A 14,789-nucleotide genomic window follows, 5' to 3' on the forward strand; every position below is an offset into this window, starting at 1 on the left:
ACTGTGTTTCATCAAGGGCAGGGTCAATGCAGCTAGCTATCAGGAGATTTTGGAGCACTTCATGCTTCCATCGGCTGAAATGCTTTATGGAGATGAAGATTTCATTTTTCAGCACTACCTGGCACCTGCTCACAGTGCCAAAACCACTGGTAAATGGTTTACTGACCATGGTATTACTGTGCTCAATTGGCCTGCCAACTCTCCTGACCTGAACCCCATAGAGAATCTGTGGGATATTGTGAAGAGAAAGTTGAGAGACGCAAGACCCAACACTCTGGATGAGCTTAAGGCCGCTATTGAAGCATCCTGGGCCTCCATAACATCTCAGCAGTGTCACAGGCTGATTGCCTCCATGCCACGCCGCATTGAAGCAGTCATTTCTGCCAAAGGATTCCCGACCAAGTATTGAGTGCATAACTGAACATTATTATTTGTTGGTTTTTTTGTTTGTTATTAAAAAACACTTTTATTTGATTGGATGGGTGAAATATGCTAATTTATTGAGACAGGTTTTTTGGGTTATCAGGAGTTGTATGCCAAAATCATCAGTATTAAAACAATAAAAGACCTGACAAATTTCAGTTGGTGGATAATGAATCTATAATATATGAAAGTTTAATTGTAATCATTACATTATGGTAAATAATGAAATTTAACACTATATGCTAATTTTTTGAGAAGGACCTGTATATGTCTATAATTCACGGTACATGACCATCTGGGAGGTAACAGCGGGGTCCCATGATAGGATAACACACACCGACCCAGGCAACGACTGGTCCATGTCAGAGCTACAAGCCAAAAGGCTGGAGTACAGGTGGGATCACCGGTTGTGTTATCTGCTTCATAGTGGGGACCGAATACTTACTTTGACTTCACCTGCAGATTTATTCCAATTCTGTGAGTCTCGGACACTAACCCACCTTGACCTGCCTACCTTCTGGCTAACTCATCTAGGACTATGGTTTCAAAAAACCATCAAGAGTTATATTTCTTCCACTAGATTTTATAAACTTACTAAACATTTTTGACTCCTGAAGACAATACCTGAACTTTGACCTACTTTCTGGATCCATCTTCAAATTTCTGAAACAACATTACTACTACTCAAAGGGGTTTTCTACTAAAGTAGACCTCAAGCCTTTCTTGTAACGTAAAATATCACATAGATAGTATTTGTACTGCTCACCAACCTCAGGTCCAGCACTGCCTCTCCGCCGCTGCCCTGGTCTCAATGGTTTGGCTGCAGCGGTGACATCACAGCGACAGCTCACATTATCACTGCCGCTAATCAGAGCTCAGCAGCTTGGCCAACGTAGATCCCACCAGCCGATGAGCTCAATGAGTCAGTCGTAGGCTATGTGCGCACAGTATCTTTTAGACGCTGGTGCAGCCACAGAATTTTTCCAGGGTTAGCAGCATTAGTAAATGCTGGCGAATGTTTACCTAAAAGCTAAAATGGCTTTGCTGACGGTTTTGCTATATGGTGACGCTGAAGACGGCGTCTGTTACTATGCTGTGAAAAATCGTGTGGGCGGTTTCTGAGTGAAACCCACCCAAAGAATGAATATGTCCCCTTCGGAAACCCTGATGCAATTAAAAGAAGTTACATAAGACAGAATATGTCGCTTTGACATTGCCAGGCATTATGCTCACTTTATGTGGTGCTTTTGCAGTGCTTTCCACCTGAAAAAGATGTTGTATGCATATATCCTTAGTCACAGTAAACCCCCTCTTAAAGGGCTTTTCCCAGTAGAATAACTGGAATCTTGCGAACCTCAATGTAAAATGACCAACAGGGTCCCCCCAAAATCACAGGCCTATATCAGTAATGATCTGGATATATGGGTCCATTGGACTTCACCTTACCCCCATTCTTTAGGTTCTACTACAACCTCTGCACACGCGTCAGATCTGCAGATATATATCCTGTTAGAGGCTCCTCAGTGAGCATTAGATACTTATAGTGATACAACATTGCTTATAAAGCTATCACCCCAAAAATGTATCCTCTACCTGAAAGATCAAAGATGTAACGCTGCTCCAGGCAGAATGAATGTTTCCCACTCACTGCACATGGTGTCACCCATGCTCCATTGTTACTCCCACGACTCTCTTACCGATGTGAAGTCAGATGTCACTGTCATGTATATGCTGAAAATGTATTGTGATCAACATCCATTAAACTCAGATGTAACGTCACATTGCAGCCTTCACCTACAGACATTTAGGTACCAGTCACTTAACAAACTAGATGCTTTTAGAATGAAGCACAATGTGGGGAAGCCGGTGGGGTTGCCATTATCTGCAACAAATGAATAGAAGTGTTGCACAATGTTTGATACATTTTGCACAGTTTTGAACCCCTCGCTTCAAGCAGCATGTGTGTGTGGATAATGGTCAAAAACTCAATATGACAGTATGGGATGTTGGTCTGTCTGCTTGAAACGTACCACAGTTTTACATGCTAATGCCAAAAGGATATTAAGGTGAAAGAATCTACCGTAGTTGGAAGAAGGTTTTTCACCTGTACACTGGATTACATGTGCCTTCTTGCTCAGGCCTTATCCATATTGGTGATACTAATACAGAATATCTGTGTTACATGGATAATGCAATCACAAAGCTGCCCAGCTGTACCCTGAGTGCAGAATTATTGGGCAGGTGAGTATTTTAACCATATCCTTTTTTGCAGATTTTCCAACTTAAAACAGTATAAACTGTCTTGAACACTTATTGGTTGAATCAGATCGGGTGAAGTGAATTTGTGTAATGAGGGGGTGTGTGCAGAATTCTTCCCTTTTTTTTTTGCAGAATTATTAGGCAGCTGGTTTTTCTCAAGCAAAACTGGCAAAAAAAGAGATTTAACTGACTTTAAAAAGTAAAAATTGTTACAAATCTTACAGACGGATGCATCATTCTTAAGACTGGCACACAGTTCAACAGTATCCCCGAATGCACAGTGGGCATGAGTTTTCATTAAATAACATACACTTTGCTTGGACAGATAAATGCGGCAGATTTTTTTGCACAAAAAAAGACACAATGGAAAAAACTTTCTGCCATGTGTGAACATGTCCTAAGAAGGTCAGAGAATTAAAACAACTTAAAGTCTTAAAATTCAGAACCAGCAACATGTGAGTGTATGAACTGTGTGGTCTGCGAGACTAGCCATTGTGGCATTCATTAGCCTTGTCTAGTTCCTACATGAATATCTTAAAAATAATTTGAACCTCTCACTAATGATCAATGACTGCAATTCTACAGCTTGTTTAAAGCTCCAACACTGCAGCAGCTCAGCAGCTTGAGAACCTTTAAAGAGGTTGTCCACTACTTTCTCTTTGATGACCTATCCTTAGGATAGATCATCAAAGTCTGAGCGGCCGGGGTCCGACTCCTGGCTCCCCCGCCAATCAGCTGTTATTGGTGGCGGCAGGCACCGTCAGAAAGCACTCACTTGCGGAGCTGGCCATCTTCTTGTAGAGGCAGTAGCAAATAAATAGGAGGCATATGTACAATACCCTGCCGCGGCCACTAACAGAAGACAGAGCACCTCTGCATGTGAGTACCTCTGGACGGCAGCCAACAGCGGAAGTGATAACAGCTGATTGGCAGGGGAAATTCCAGCTGTTGGACCCCGGCTGATCAGACATTGATGACCTATTCTAATGATAGGCCATCAATGATAAAGTAGTGGACAACCTCTTTAATAGATTTCATAGATTCAGTGAAATGTGAATTGTTTAACATATGAAGTTGCTGGAAATGTGATGACATCTCCTGCTGTGTGACAAGTTCCGCTACACTACAAATTGTATTATATTCTCTAGATAGCGAGCTAGATCTGGGAAGGCAGTACTGATCCATTTCTGCTTTTGGGGATTTTTCTGTCTATTTTGTGACTAAATCCCAATTTGGCTCATTTAATGCATTTTATTAAATTATTGCACTCAATGTTTAGTTCACAAGTTTAAAAGGAATGTTGAATATACAGCTCTGGCAAAAATTAAGAGACCACTGCACAGTTTTTTAAAAATCAGCTTCTCTACATGTCTGACAGCCATTCCATTCCAGTGTCCGTTGAATTCCAACCAGACTACACCTCATTCTACTTAATATGCTTCTGATTAGGTGATCACCTGATCCAAATCTTATTTAACGAAGGAAAGTATAAAAAACACTGCTGTGGTGTTCATAATCCTCTTGCAATAGGACAAGCTGGATGGCAAAACAAGTGCTAGTAATATCCCAAAAGTAATAGGAATGAAAAAAATAACTTTTAACCATGCCAAAGGAGTTGAAAAGAAAAGCTTTGAGTGAGGAAAAGAAGAGCTCAATTCTGGCTTTACTAGCAGAGGGACACAGTGAGAGTCATGTTGCCATCATCCTTAAAATTTCTAAGACGGCAGTCTATTACAACAAGGTCAAGCAGCAAGCAGCAAACATTGGGACAACAAAGCTACAGACCGGTGGAGGGTGAAAATGACTCTCCACTGACCGGTATGACCGTCATCTTATTCGAATGCCACTCAGCAACCGCAGGATGACATCAAATGACCTACAAAAGGAATGGCAAATGGCAGCTGGGGTGAAGTGCACTGCAAGAACAGTTTGTAACAGGCTCCTAGAGGCAAAACTCAAGTTATGTAAAGCTAGAAAAAAGCCTTTCATCAATGAGAAGCAAAGGAGAGCCAGGCTGAAGTTTGCCAAAGACCATGGATTGGACCATAGAGGACTGGAGAATGGTAATCTTCTCTGATGAGTCTAGTTTTCAGCTTTGCCCAACACCTGGTCATCTAATGGTTAGACAGAGACCTGGAGAGGTATACAAGCCATGGTGTCTTGCACCCACTGTGAAATTTGGTGGAGGATCGGTGATGATCTGGGGATGCTTCAGCAAGGCTAGAATTGGGCAGGTTAATCATTGTGAAGAACGTATGAATCAAGCCGCATACAAGGGTATCCTGGAAAAACAGTTGATTCTTTCTGTTCAGGCAATGTTCCCCAACTCTGAGGACTGTTTTTTTTCCAGCTGGACAATGCACCATGCCACACAGCTAGGTCAATCAAGGTGTGGATGAAGGACCACCACATCAAATTCCTGTCATGGGCAGCCCAACCTTCAGACCTGAACCCCATTGAAAACCTCTGGAATGTAATTAAGAGGAAGATGGATAATCACAAGCCATCAAACAAAGAAGAACTGCTTACATTTTTGTACCAGGAGTGGCATAAGGTCACCCAAAAGCAGTGTGAAAGACTGGTGGAAAGCATGCCAAGACGCATGAAAGCTGTGATTAAAAATCATGGTTATTCCACAAAATATTGATTTCAAAACTCTTCCTGAGTTAAAACATTAGCATTGTTGTTTCTAAATGATTATGTACTTGTTTTTTGCATTATTTGAGGTCTGCAAGCAATGCATTTTTTTGTTATTTTGACGATTTCTCATTTTCAGAAAATAAATACAAAATGTATTGCTTGGAACTTTGGAGACATGTTGTCAGAAGTTTATAGAATAAAAGAACAATTTACATTTTAGTCCAAAATATACCTGTAAAGAGAAAAATCAGACAAACTGAAAATTTTGCAGTGGTCTCTTAATTTTTGCCAGAGCTGTATATTGCAGCTTCTTCCACGGTACATTCGATTTAGTTGTGTTACTAGATTTTTATATTTTAGTGATTTCACAATTACACAATAACTATTGTTCTACTTGTGTACAGGGCCACATTTTAACTGTGTGTCTACTTATGTCACCATTATAGATTCCAGCGGCTTTATTAACTAAATTCAGTCATTGTATTGTTATTATTTTCGCTCCTGAATGTTGATGGCTCAGTCAGATGAACACGTTACCAGCAGTGAGCACAAAGGAGCCCATAGTGTTTTCAATATAGAACAGTCATCACACCACGGGGACCAATAAGCAGTAGAAACTGACCATTGATCCCATTATATGTAACATCTACTGTACAGGTGACGTGTGGACTAGAATGCTGAAACATTCAAGATACTTTATATAATTCTTATCCTAAAGCTCTGTTTATTTGGCCATATAGGTTTGTAAGTACTGATAAAAATACTGGTTTACGGTACTGAACAAATGACTTCATGTCAGTCAGTTTGGGAGCACAGAGAATGGTGAATGTTGGCAGTAATGGGCTTTTACATGGTGTTCTCACAAGATTACTACAGTGATACCAAGCCATGCATATGAAATGTTTTTAGCATTAAACTACTTCCCTGTTATCAAAACTTTACAACAGTATAATAAATATATGGAGGTATATCTGCTGCAGATTCATAATGTGAACCCTGCGGTCAGTGATTGGCTGCAGTGGTCATGTGTATTGATGTGATGGAATCACTGCCACCAAGTAAATAAACACCGGCGGGGAGCACTGGAGTGAAGGGGGATTTGTATTTTTTGCATTTCTGTAGCATTTCCTTCCTTAGCCTGTTTTTGATAATCCTGGAAATCCCATTTTAAAGGGACTGTCTTTCCAGAGACTAGTCTAAAAGCTCATTTTGCAGAGGGAATTCTGTAGCCTGTCAGACAGGCGATGCAAGAAATCACATGAATAGCAGAGTGGCTTTCTATTTTGGCTTATAGAATCTCTCGAGCAAGATTGCGGGGGGCAGGGAGACAAAGACTTTATTGATATCACATTAAAGACCATTCGATAATTGACGTTATAAGGACTTATCCATTGCTATATTCACATGACACGTAGAGATGGGCAATTCGATTCACTCTGCCTAGGTCCAGCAACCAGGTTAGCCCTCTGTGGCACTAGGTCCAGCAACCAGGTTAGTTCTCTGTGGCACTAGGTCCAGCAACCAGGTTAGTTCTCTGTGGCACTAGGTCCAGCAACCAGGTTAGCCCTCTGTGGCACTAGGTCCAGCAACCAGGTTAGCCCTCTGTGGCACTAGGTCCAGCAACCAGGTTAGTTCTCTGTGGCACTAGGTCCAGCAACCAGGTTAGTCCTCTGTGACAACTGGTCTTCATCAGCGCTTACTAGGTATGTGTGGCATGATATCTTAGTGTGAGGCATGTTATGACAAGGCATTAGGCCTAGAGAAGTCCAGGATGCAGGGCAGTGGATGCCGGTGCAGAAGTGAAGACCAGCTGCCACAAAGGTCCAGGCTGGACACCAGTCCAGGGCAGTGCAAATGGAATTACTCATCTCTACCGACATATTTAATATCATCATTGGTAATGATAATGTACAAACATGAACAGTACCTGCTGTCTGTCGAGCTTCATCCTCTTGGCGGCATTCCTACTTTCACTCTCACAGGCTGAGGCTAAGATACTTTCTGCTACAGCGGAGGTGAGGTGTGAGGGGATAGGTCGGGACTGAAAAAAAGCACATTATAGATAAAGCGTGATTAAACAGCTGCTAGATTTGCAAGGGTTAAATGGAGACAGGACAGTCGTCACTGAAGTGTCACTTTACAATGCACATACACACAACGACAAAACTTAAAGGGGGAAATGAACTGATGACAAAATGAAGAAACACAGGAGAAGTCTTCACCTGGAATATATCACAATTCATGTTGTTCAGTGTATGACAACACAACCACATAAGGATTACCAAAAGCTCTGCCTTCTAGATGTCTAAACATGACAAGCATCTGAATGATGGTACCAAAATATGAAGTATTATTTCCACCCAGATACAATGCACTAAATGGAAAAAGAATAATATATATATACAGGTCCTTCTCAAAAAATTAGCATATAGTGTTAAATTTCATTATTTACCATAATGTAATGATTACAATTAAACTTTCATATATTATAGATTCATTATCCACCAACTGAAATTTGTCAGGTCTTTTATTGTTTTAATAATGATGATTTTGTCATACAACTCCTGATAACCCAAAAAACCTGTCTCAATAAATTAGCATATCAAGATTAGCATAAATTAGCATATCTCTAAACGACCTATTACCCTAATCTTCTGAATCAACTAATTAACTCTAAACTCATGCAAAAGATACCTGAGGCTTTTATAAACTCCCTGCCTGGTTCATTACTCAAAACCCCCATCATGGGTAAGACTAGCGACCTGACAGATGTCAAGAAGGCCATCATTGACACCCTCAAGCAAGAGGGTAAGACCCAGAAAGAAATTTCTCAACAAATAGGCTGTTCCCAGAGTGCTGTATCAAGGCACCTCAATGGTAAGTCTGTTGGAAGGAAACAATGTGGCAGAAAACGCTGTACAACGAGAAGAGGAGACCGGACCCTGAGGAAGATTGTGGAGAAGGACCGATTCCAGACCTTGGGGAACCTGAGGAAGCAGTGGACTGAGTCTGGTGTGGAAACATCCAGAGCCACCGTGCACAGGCGTGTGCAGGAAATGGGCTACAGGTGCCGCATTCCCCAGGTAAAGCCACTTTTGAACCATAAACAGCGGCAGAGGCGCCTGACCTGGGCTACAGAGAAGCAGCACTGGACTGTTGCTAAGTGGTCCCAAGTACTTTTTTCTGATGAAAGCAAATTTTGCATGTCATTCGGAAATCAAGGTGCCAGAGTCTGGAGGAAGACTGGGGAGAAGGAAATGCCAAAATGCCTGAAGTCCAGTGTCAAGTACCCACAGTCTGTGATGGTGTGGGGTGCCATGTCAGCTGCTGGTGTTGGTCCACTGTGTTTCATCAAGGGCAGGGTCAATGCAGCTAGCTATCAGGAGATTTTGGAGCACTTCATGCTTCCATCGGCTGAAATGCTTTATGGAGATGAAGATTTCATTTTTCAGCACGTCCTGGCACCTGCTCACAGTGCCAAAACCACTGGTAAATGGTTTACTGACCATGGTATTACTGTGCTCAATTGGCCTGCCAACTCTCCTGACCTGAACCCCATAGAGAATCTGTGGGATATTGTGAAGAGAAAGTTGAGAGACGCAAGACCCAACACTCTGGATGAGCTTAAGGCCGCTATTGAAGCATCCTGGGCCTCCATAACATCTCAGCAGTGTCACAGGCTGATTGCCTCCATGCCACGCCGCATTGAAGCAGTCATTTCTGCCAAAGGATTCCCGACCAAGTATTGAGTGCATAACTGAACATTATTATTTGTTGGTTTTTTTGTTTGATATTAAAAAACACTTTTATTTGATTGGATGGGTGAAATATGCTAATTTATTGAGACAGGTTTTTTGGGTTGTCAGGAGTTGTATGCCAAAATCATCAGTATTAAAACAATAAAAGACCTGACAAATTTCAGTTGGTGGATAATGAATCTATAATATATGAAAGTTTAATTGTAATCATTACATTATGGTAAATAATGAAATTTAACACTATATGCTAATTTTTTGAGAAGGACCTGTATATATATATATATATATATATATATATATATATATATATATACACACATATATTTATATATGTATATATATATATATATATATATATATATATATACACACTGCTCAAAAAAATAAAGGGAACACTAAAAACCCACATCCTAGATATCACTGAATGAAATATTCAAGTTGCAAATCTGTGTTCATTACATAGTGGAATACCTAGAGAACAATAAAACATAAAAATGATCAATGTATCATGAATATCCCATGGAGGTCTGAATTTGAAAAGATACTCAAAATCAAAGTGGAAAATCAAATTACAGGCTGATCCAACTTCAGTGGAAATTGCCTCAAGGAAATGATGCTCAGTAGTGTGTGTGGCCTCCACGTGCCTGTATATGACCTGGGCATGGTCCTGATGAGGCAGCGGATGTTCTCATGAGAGATCTCCTCCCAGGCCTGGATTAAAACATTAGTCAACAGCCTGTGGTTCAACGTGGAGTTGGTGGATGGAACGAGACATGACGTCCAAGATGTGCTCGATTGGATTCAGGATTGGGGAACGGGCGGGCCAGTCCAAAGCATCAATGCCTTCATCATGCAGGTACTGCTGACAAACTCCATCCACATGAGGCCTAGCATTGTCATGCATTAGAAGGATCCAGGGCCTACTGCATCTGCATATGGTCTCATAATGGGTCTGAGGATCTCATCCTGGTACCTAATGGCAGTCTGGGTATCTCTGGCTAGCACATGGAGGGCTGTGCGGCCCTCCAAATAAAAGCCTCCCCACACCGTCACTTACCCACTGCCAAACCGGTTATGCTGGAGGATGTTGAAGGAAACAGAATGTTCTCCATGGCGTATTCAGACTGTCACATCCGTCACATGTGCTCAGTGTGAACACCTGCTCTCATCTTGATAAAACTTGATAGTGTATCTTACCAATTACAGGGTATGCCTTGTATTGTGGCAGGTAGGCACATGAGAACTGGCCAGTTTGTGTGCTAAGCGCTTCAATTCTACAAGTACAGGCTATACTGTATAGCAAAAACGCTGTTCGAATTTCACATATTAAATGTTCACAGACACCTTAGCAGACTCAGCGTGCTGTTGCACTTGTTAGTTTGGATGCTATTGCAGATGCTGGAGTTTGCTCCTATTCACATTTGACTCATTTTTCCAGGAAGCGTGTCAGATTTTTTTTTTTTGCTTACTTTTAAGCATAGAGTGACGGTTGGTTGAGCACTCACCTTATCTGTCTAAAGCTACGATCACACAACCGTATTTTCGGCTTTAGTGTTGTCTACGAAAAAAACTGACAGAACTTCTACCTGATGTTATTCAATGGGGTTCTTCAGATGACTTTTTTTTTTACATGGATCGAATGCGTGAAAAATTTTCAGCATGCACTAGTATGTTATTTCTGATCAGACTTGCTATTCAAGTCTATGTATGAACAAAAAAATTGGATCCCGTACTGATTAATCATATGGCATCTGATTTTTACAGATGCATTGTAATTCTTTAATATAGGCAAATGTATTTGGTATTGAAAATTTGAATAAGCATTTATGTTTAAAAACGGATGTCATATGAGTGGCAATAAAAATGAAAAATTGGAAGTTTTTCTGTATGAAATGTGGACAATTTTTTATACGATTGTATCAACTTAACCTAAGGCTGTTGTCGATTAGAGGTAAATCCTACCTTTAAAATTTATAGGAATAGGAGATGTAGTTAAAATTTGACAGTGTAGTTTTCCATCTCCATGAGTGCAATAAAAATGGAAAATTCACACCATATTCTCATTGTGTGAACTTAGCCTAAGTTTATAGCATTTGGCAGCCAAGACACAAAATAAGATATAAAATAAAACACTAAATACAGAAATAACACACAACGATTGTATTGAATATTGCTGCTATCTGAAAGTGTTCAACAATATATTAAAGAAAAAAAAGTTGATTTCTGTTGTGATATCACAATTTAAAGAGAACATGGACTTCCACTGAATATTTGACGTATATAGATTTGTCAGAAGATTTGATCACTGGGGATTCAGGTGCTGCCAATCTGTAAAGTGGAGAACAAAAGTGATCAGCCAAGTGCTGCATTCCTCCGACACTGAATCGAACTCCATAGACCTTCCATTAAAGGGACACTGTCACCTGAATTTGGAGGGAACAATCTTCAGCCATGGAGGCGGGGTTTTTGATTCACCCTTTCCTTACCCACTGGCTGCATGCTGGCTGCAATATTGGATTGAAGTTCATTCTCTGTCCTCCGTAGTACACGCCTGCACAGTGCAATCTTGCCTTGCACAGGCATGTCCTATGGAGGACAGAGAATGAACTTCAATCCAATATTGCAGCCAGCATGCAGCCAGCGGGTAAGGAAAGGGTGAATCAAAAACCCCCAAACCCTGCCTCCATGGCTGAAGATTGTTCCCTCCAAATTCAGGTGACAGTGTCCCTTTAAGCCTGTCTTCAGCTAACCCCATCTCTCTATCATTAGTTGCTAAGTTTCAGGTTTACCTGTGTTAAAAACCACACCAACTAAGAAAATCTCAATTCAGGAAACAGGAACTTGGCAACACATGAAAAATCTTCCAATCTGACAAAAATTAAAAAAAAAACATTCCTATAAAGAAATTAAATGGATGTACTGTATAGCTGTGACAATCTCCTTTTAAGGGGTTGGTTTGCCATTACTTATCACTTCCACTATACATATCACAAAAAGTAATAATACTCACAATTTACAGGCTGCTAAAAAACCCAGTCCAGTGAAAAATGAAATTTTCTTTTTTATGGCGTCACTGTCACAGGGAGGTTTTTGCAAGTATCACCGAATGCCATGTCGGAATCAGAATTTGTGCAATCCACAGATTCTAGCTATGATCAGTGCAGGGAGACTCGGATATCGACTCAAGGACTTGTAGTTCCTAGGCAGGTTAGCGAGAGTTAAATCTGTGCTCGGCTAGGTTGTTAATCTCCTTTAGGCTGGAGTCCCACCAGCGTATAACGTCTGATGCAAGAAAGCATTGGACGCGATATGCTAATGGCCCTCGGCTTTTGCTCTTCTGTGAGCTTATCCAAGGGTCATGCTACTGCCCCAATCCTCTTGCATGACAGAATTGGAGCACAGCTGCAGAGTTGATGGAGAAAGTAATTTCTCCATCTCCTCTGCTGCCGGTGGCGCACCCGCTAGGGCCGTGGGGTATTCGGAACCAAGCCGGTTCTTAAAGGGACGTCATGGTGGCAGCAACCCGGTCTGTGGCCCCTGGGAGTCCAATAAAAGGGGAAAAGTATATGGGAGTGAAGTCTATGGTAGTAATATTCATGACTCCACCTGTATTATTCGACCGGAGAAGGCCGACGCTGCTTAAAGGGGTCCTCTGGGGAAGAAGGTATTGCAGCAGAGGTGGTATAGTTCCCCACATGTAGAACTTAGTCTCCAGGGCTCCCAGTGTAGTTGGTAAGGATTATAGATGGTGAAGTGCAGAAAAGAATTAGAGGACACAAGGTTGCAGTCTCTTTACCTTTTACTGGTAGTATGCAGCCACAGTCCAAGGTACGGATCACAGGTGACGGTGAAGTCCGGCCAGCCTGGGAGAGATTCGGAATCCCCCTAGCCAGGTGGGGTTGGAAGCCTTCCTTCCTTACTGCGCTGTAGTACCTTGTTGCCTAAAGCTTCACACAAGGTCCTCATTTTCTCTCTGTCCCTTTAAGTAGGACACTACCCGCATGGCAGGCAACTCGAACCTTTTCACAGGTGTCCCTGCTTGGGGTGACTCCCGGGCTCTATATGCTGCTGTGCCTTCTGTTATGACCTGGTGGTCAGGACAATAATGGACCTGGTGGTTAAGAGCACATGGAATGACCAGATAGTCACTGGTAATAAAGGACGAGCTCTGTGACGTGGGAACTCTGCTGACCGCAATCCCTAAACCTATCAACCACACTAGAAATAGCCGTGGATTGCGCCTAACGCTCCCTATGCAACTCGGCACAGCCTAAGAAACTAGCTAGCCCTGAAGACAGAAAAATAAAGCCTACCTTGCCTCAGAGAAATTCCCCAAAGTAAAAGGCAGCCCCCCACATATAATGACTGTGAGTAAAGATGAAAATACAAACACAGAGATGAAATAGATTAAGCAAAGTGAGGCCCGACTTACTGAATAGACCGAGGATGGGAAAGGTTACTTTGCGGTCAGCACAAAAACCCTACAAAAAGACCACGCAGAGGGCGCAAAAAGACCCTCTGCGTCCCAGAGCTTCCAGCAAGCAAGACAACAAATTAAATAGCAAGCTGGACAGAAAAATAGCAAACCAAAGAAATACAAGCTGGAACTTAGCTTCTGATGGGAAGACAGGTCACAAGAACGATCCAGGAGTGAACTAGACCAATACTGGAACATTGACAGGTGGCATGGAGCAAAGATCTAAGTGGAGTTAAATAGAGCAGCAGCTAACGAATTAACCTCGTCACCTGTGAAAGGAAACTCAGAAACACCCACCAGAGGAAGTCTGTTGTGAATTCTGTGGCTGAATTCACTCCTGTGGTCACAAGTGGTATTGCAGCCTCTGGGCTTCCTCCCTCAGGTGTTTTGGTGAGCTCGTTGGCTGCCTTGCTATTTAACTCCACCTGAGTCTGTCTTCCTTGCTCCTTGTCAATGTTCCAGTGTTGGATCTGAGCTACTGCATCTTTCCTGTGGCCTGCTGCTCTGCTAGATAAGTGTTTCTTTGTTTTTGTTTCCGTTTTTTCTGTCCAGCTGTGCTATTCTCTTTTGCTGGAAGCTCTGAGACGCTAAGGGTGCACCGCCGTGCCGTTAGTTCGGCACGGTGGGTCTTTTTGCCCCCCTTTGCGTGGTTCTGCTTTAGGGTTTTTTGTAGACTGCATAGTTCTCTTTGCTATCCTCGCTCTGTCTAGAATATCGGGCCTCACTTTGCTGAATCTATTTCATTCCTACGTTTTGTCTTTTCATCTTGCTAACAGTCATTATATGTGGGGGGCTGCCTATTCCTTTGGGGTATTTCTCTGAGGCAAGTCAGGCTTGTATTTCTATCTTCAGGCTAGTCAGCTCCTCAGGCAGTGCCGAGTTGCATAGGTAGTGTTAGGCGCAATCCACTGCTGCTTTTAGTTGTGTGAGGATAGGTTCAGGTATTGCAGTCTGCAGAGATTCCACGTCTCAGAGCTTGTTCTATTGTTTTTGGGTTATTGCCATATCACTGTATGTGCGCTGATTACTGCACACTGTGTTGCCTGATAGCACAGCATAACAGTACAAGGAGCCAAACCAATGATTCTCAATAGAGGGAAAAAAGAAGTCCTGACATCATTTTTTTTTTCTCAGCTCTGTCTTCAGTTTTTTTTTTTTTTTCCCCTAGACATTAGAGTGCTTCAGGACACAGCTGTGGACATGGATATTCAGGCTCTGTGCTCCTCAATGGA

At 42.0% G+C, this 14,789-nt stretch overlaps 1 protein-coding gene across 5 annotated transcripts in view; it reads right to left on the reverse strand.

Annotated features, from left to right (window-relative positions):
- Window positions 1-14,789, reverse strand: part of NOL4 (nucleolar protein 4) — a 456,659-nt gene that overhangs the window by 41,352 nt on the left and 400,518 nt on the right. For all 5 annotated transcript variants that reach the window (XM_069731269.1, XM_069731271.1, XM_069731270.1 and 2 more), the window contains one exon: window positions 7,250-7,363. In XM_069731269.1, the coding sequence (XP_069587370.1) occupies window positions 7,250-7,363 (114 nt within the window). The remainder of the gene's footprint in view (window positions 1-7,249; window positions 7,364-14,789) is intronic.

The sequence above is a fragment of the Ranitomeya imitator genome, chromosome 6, assembly GCF_032444005.1.
Source record: "Ranitomeya imitator isolate aRanImi1 chromosome 6, aRanImi1.pri, whole genome shotgun sequence".
NCBI classification, from domain to species: domain Eukaryota; kingdom Metazoa; phylum Chordata; class Amphibia; order Anura; family Dendrobatidae; genus Ranitomeya; species Ranitomeya imitator.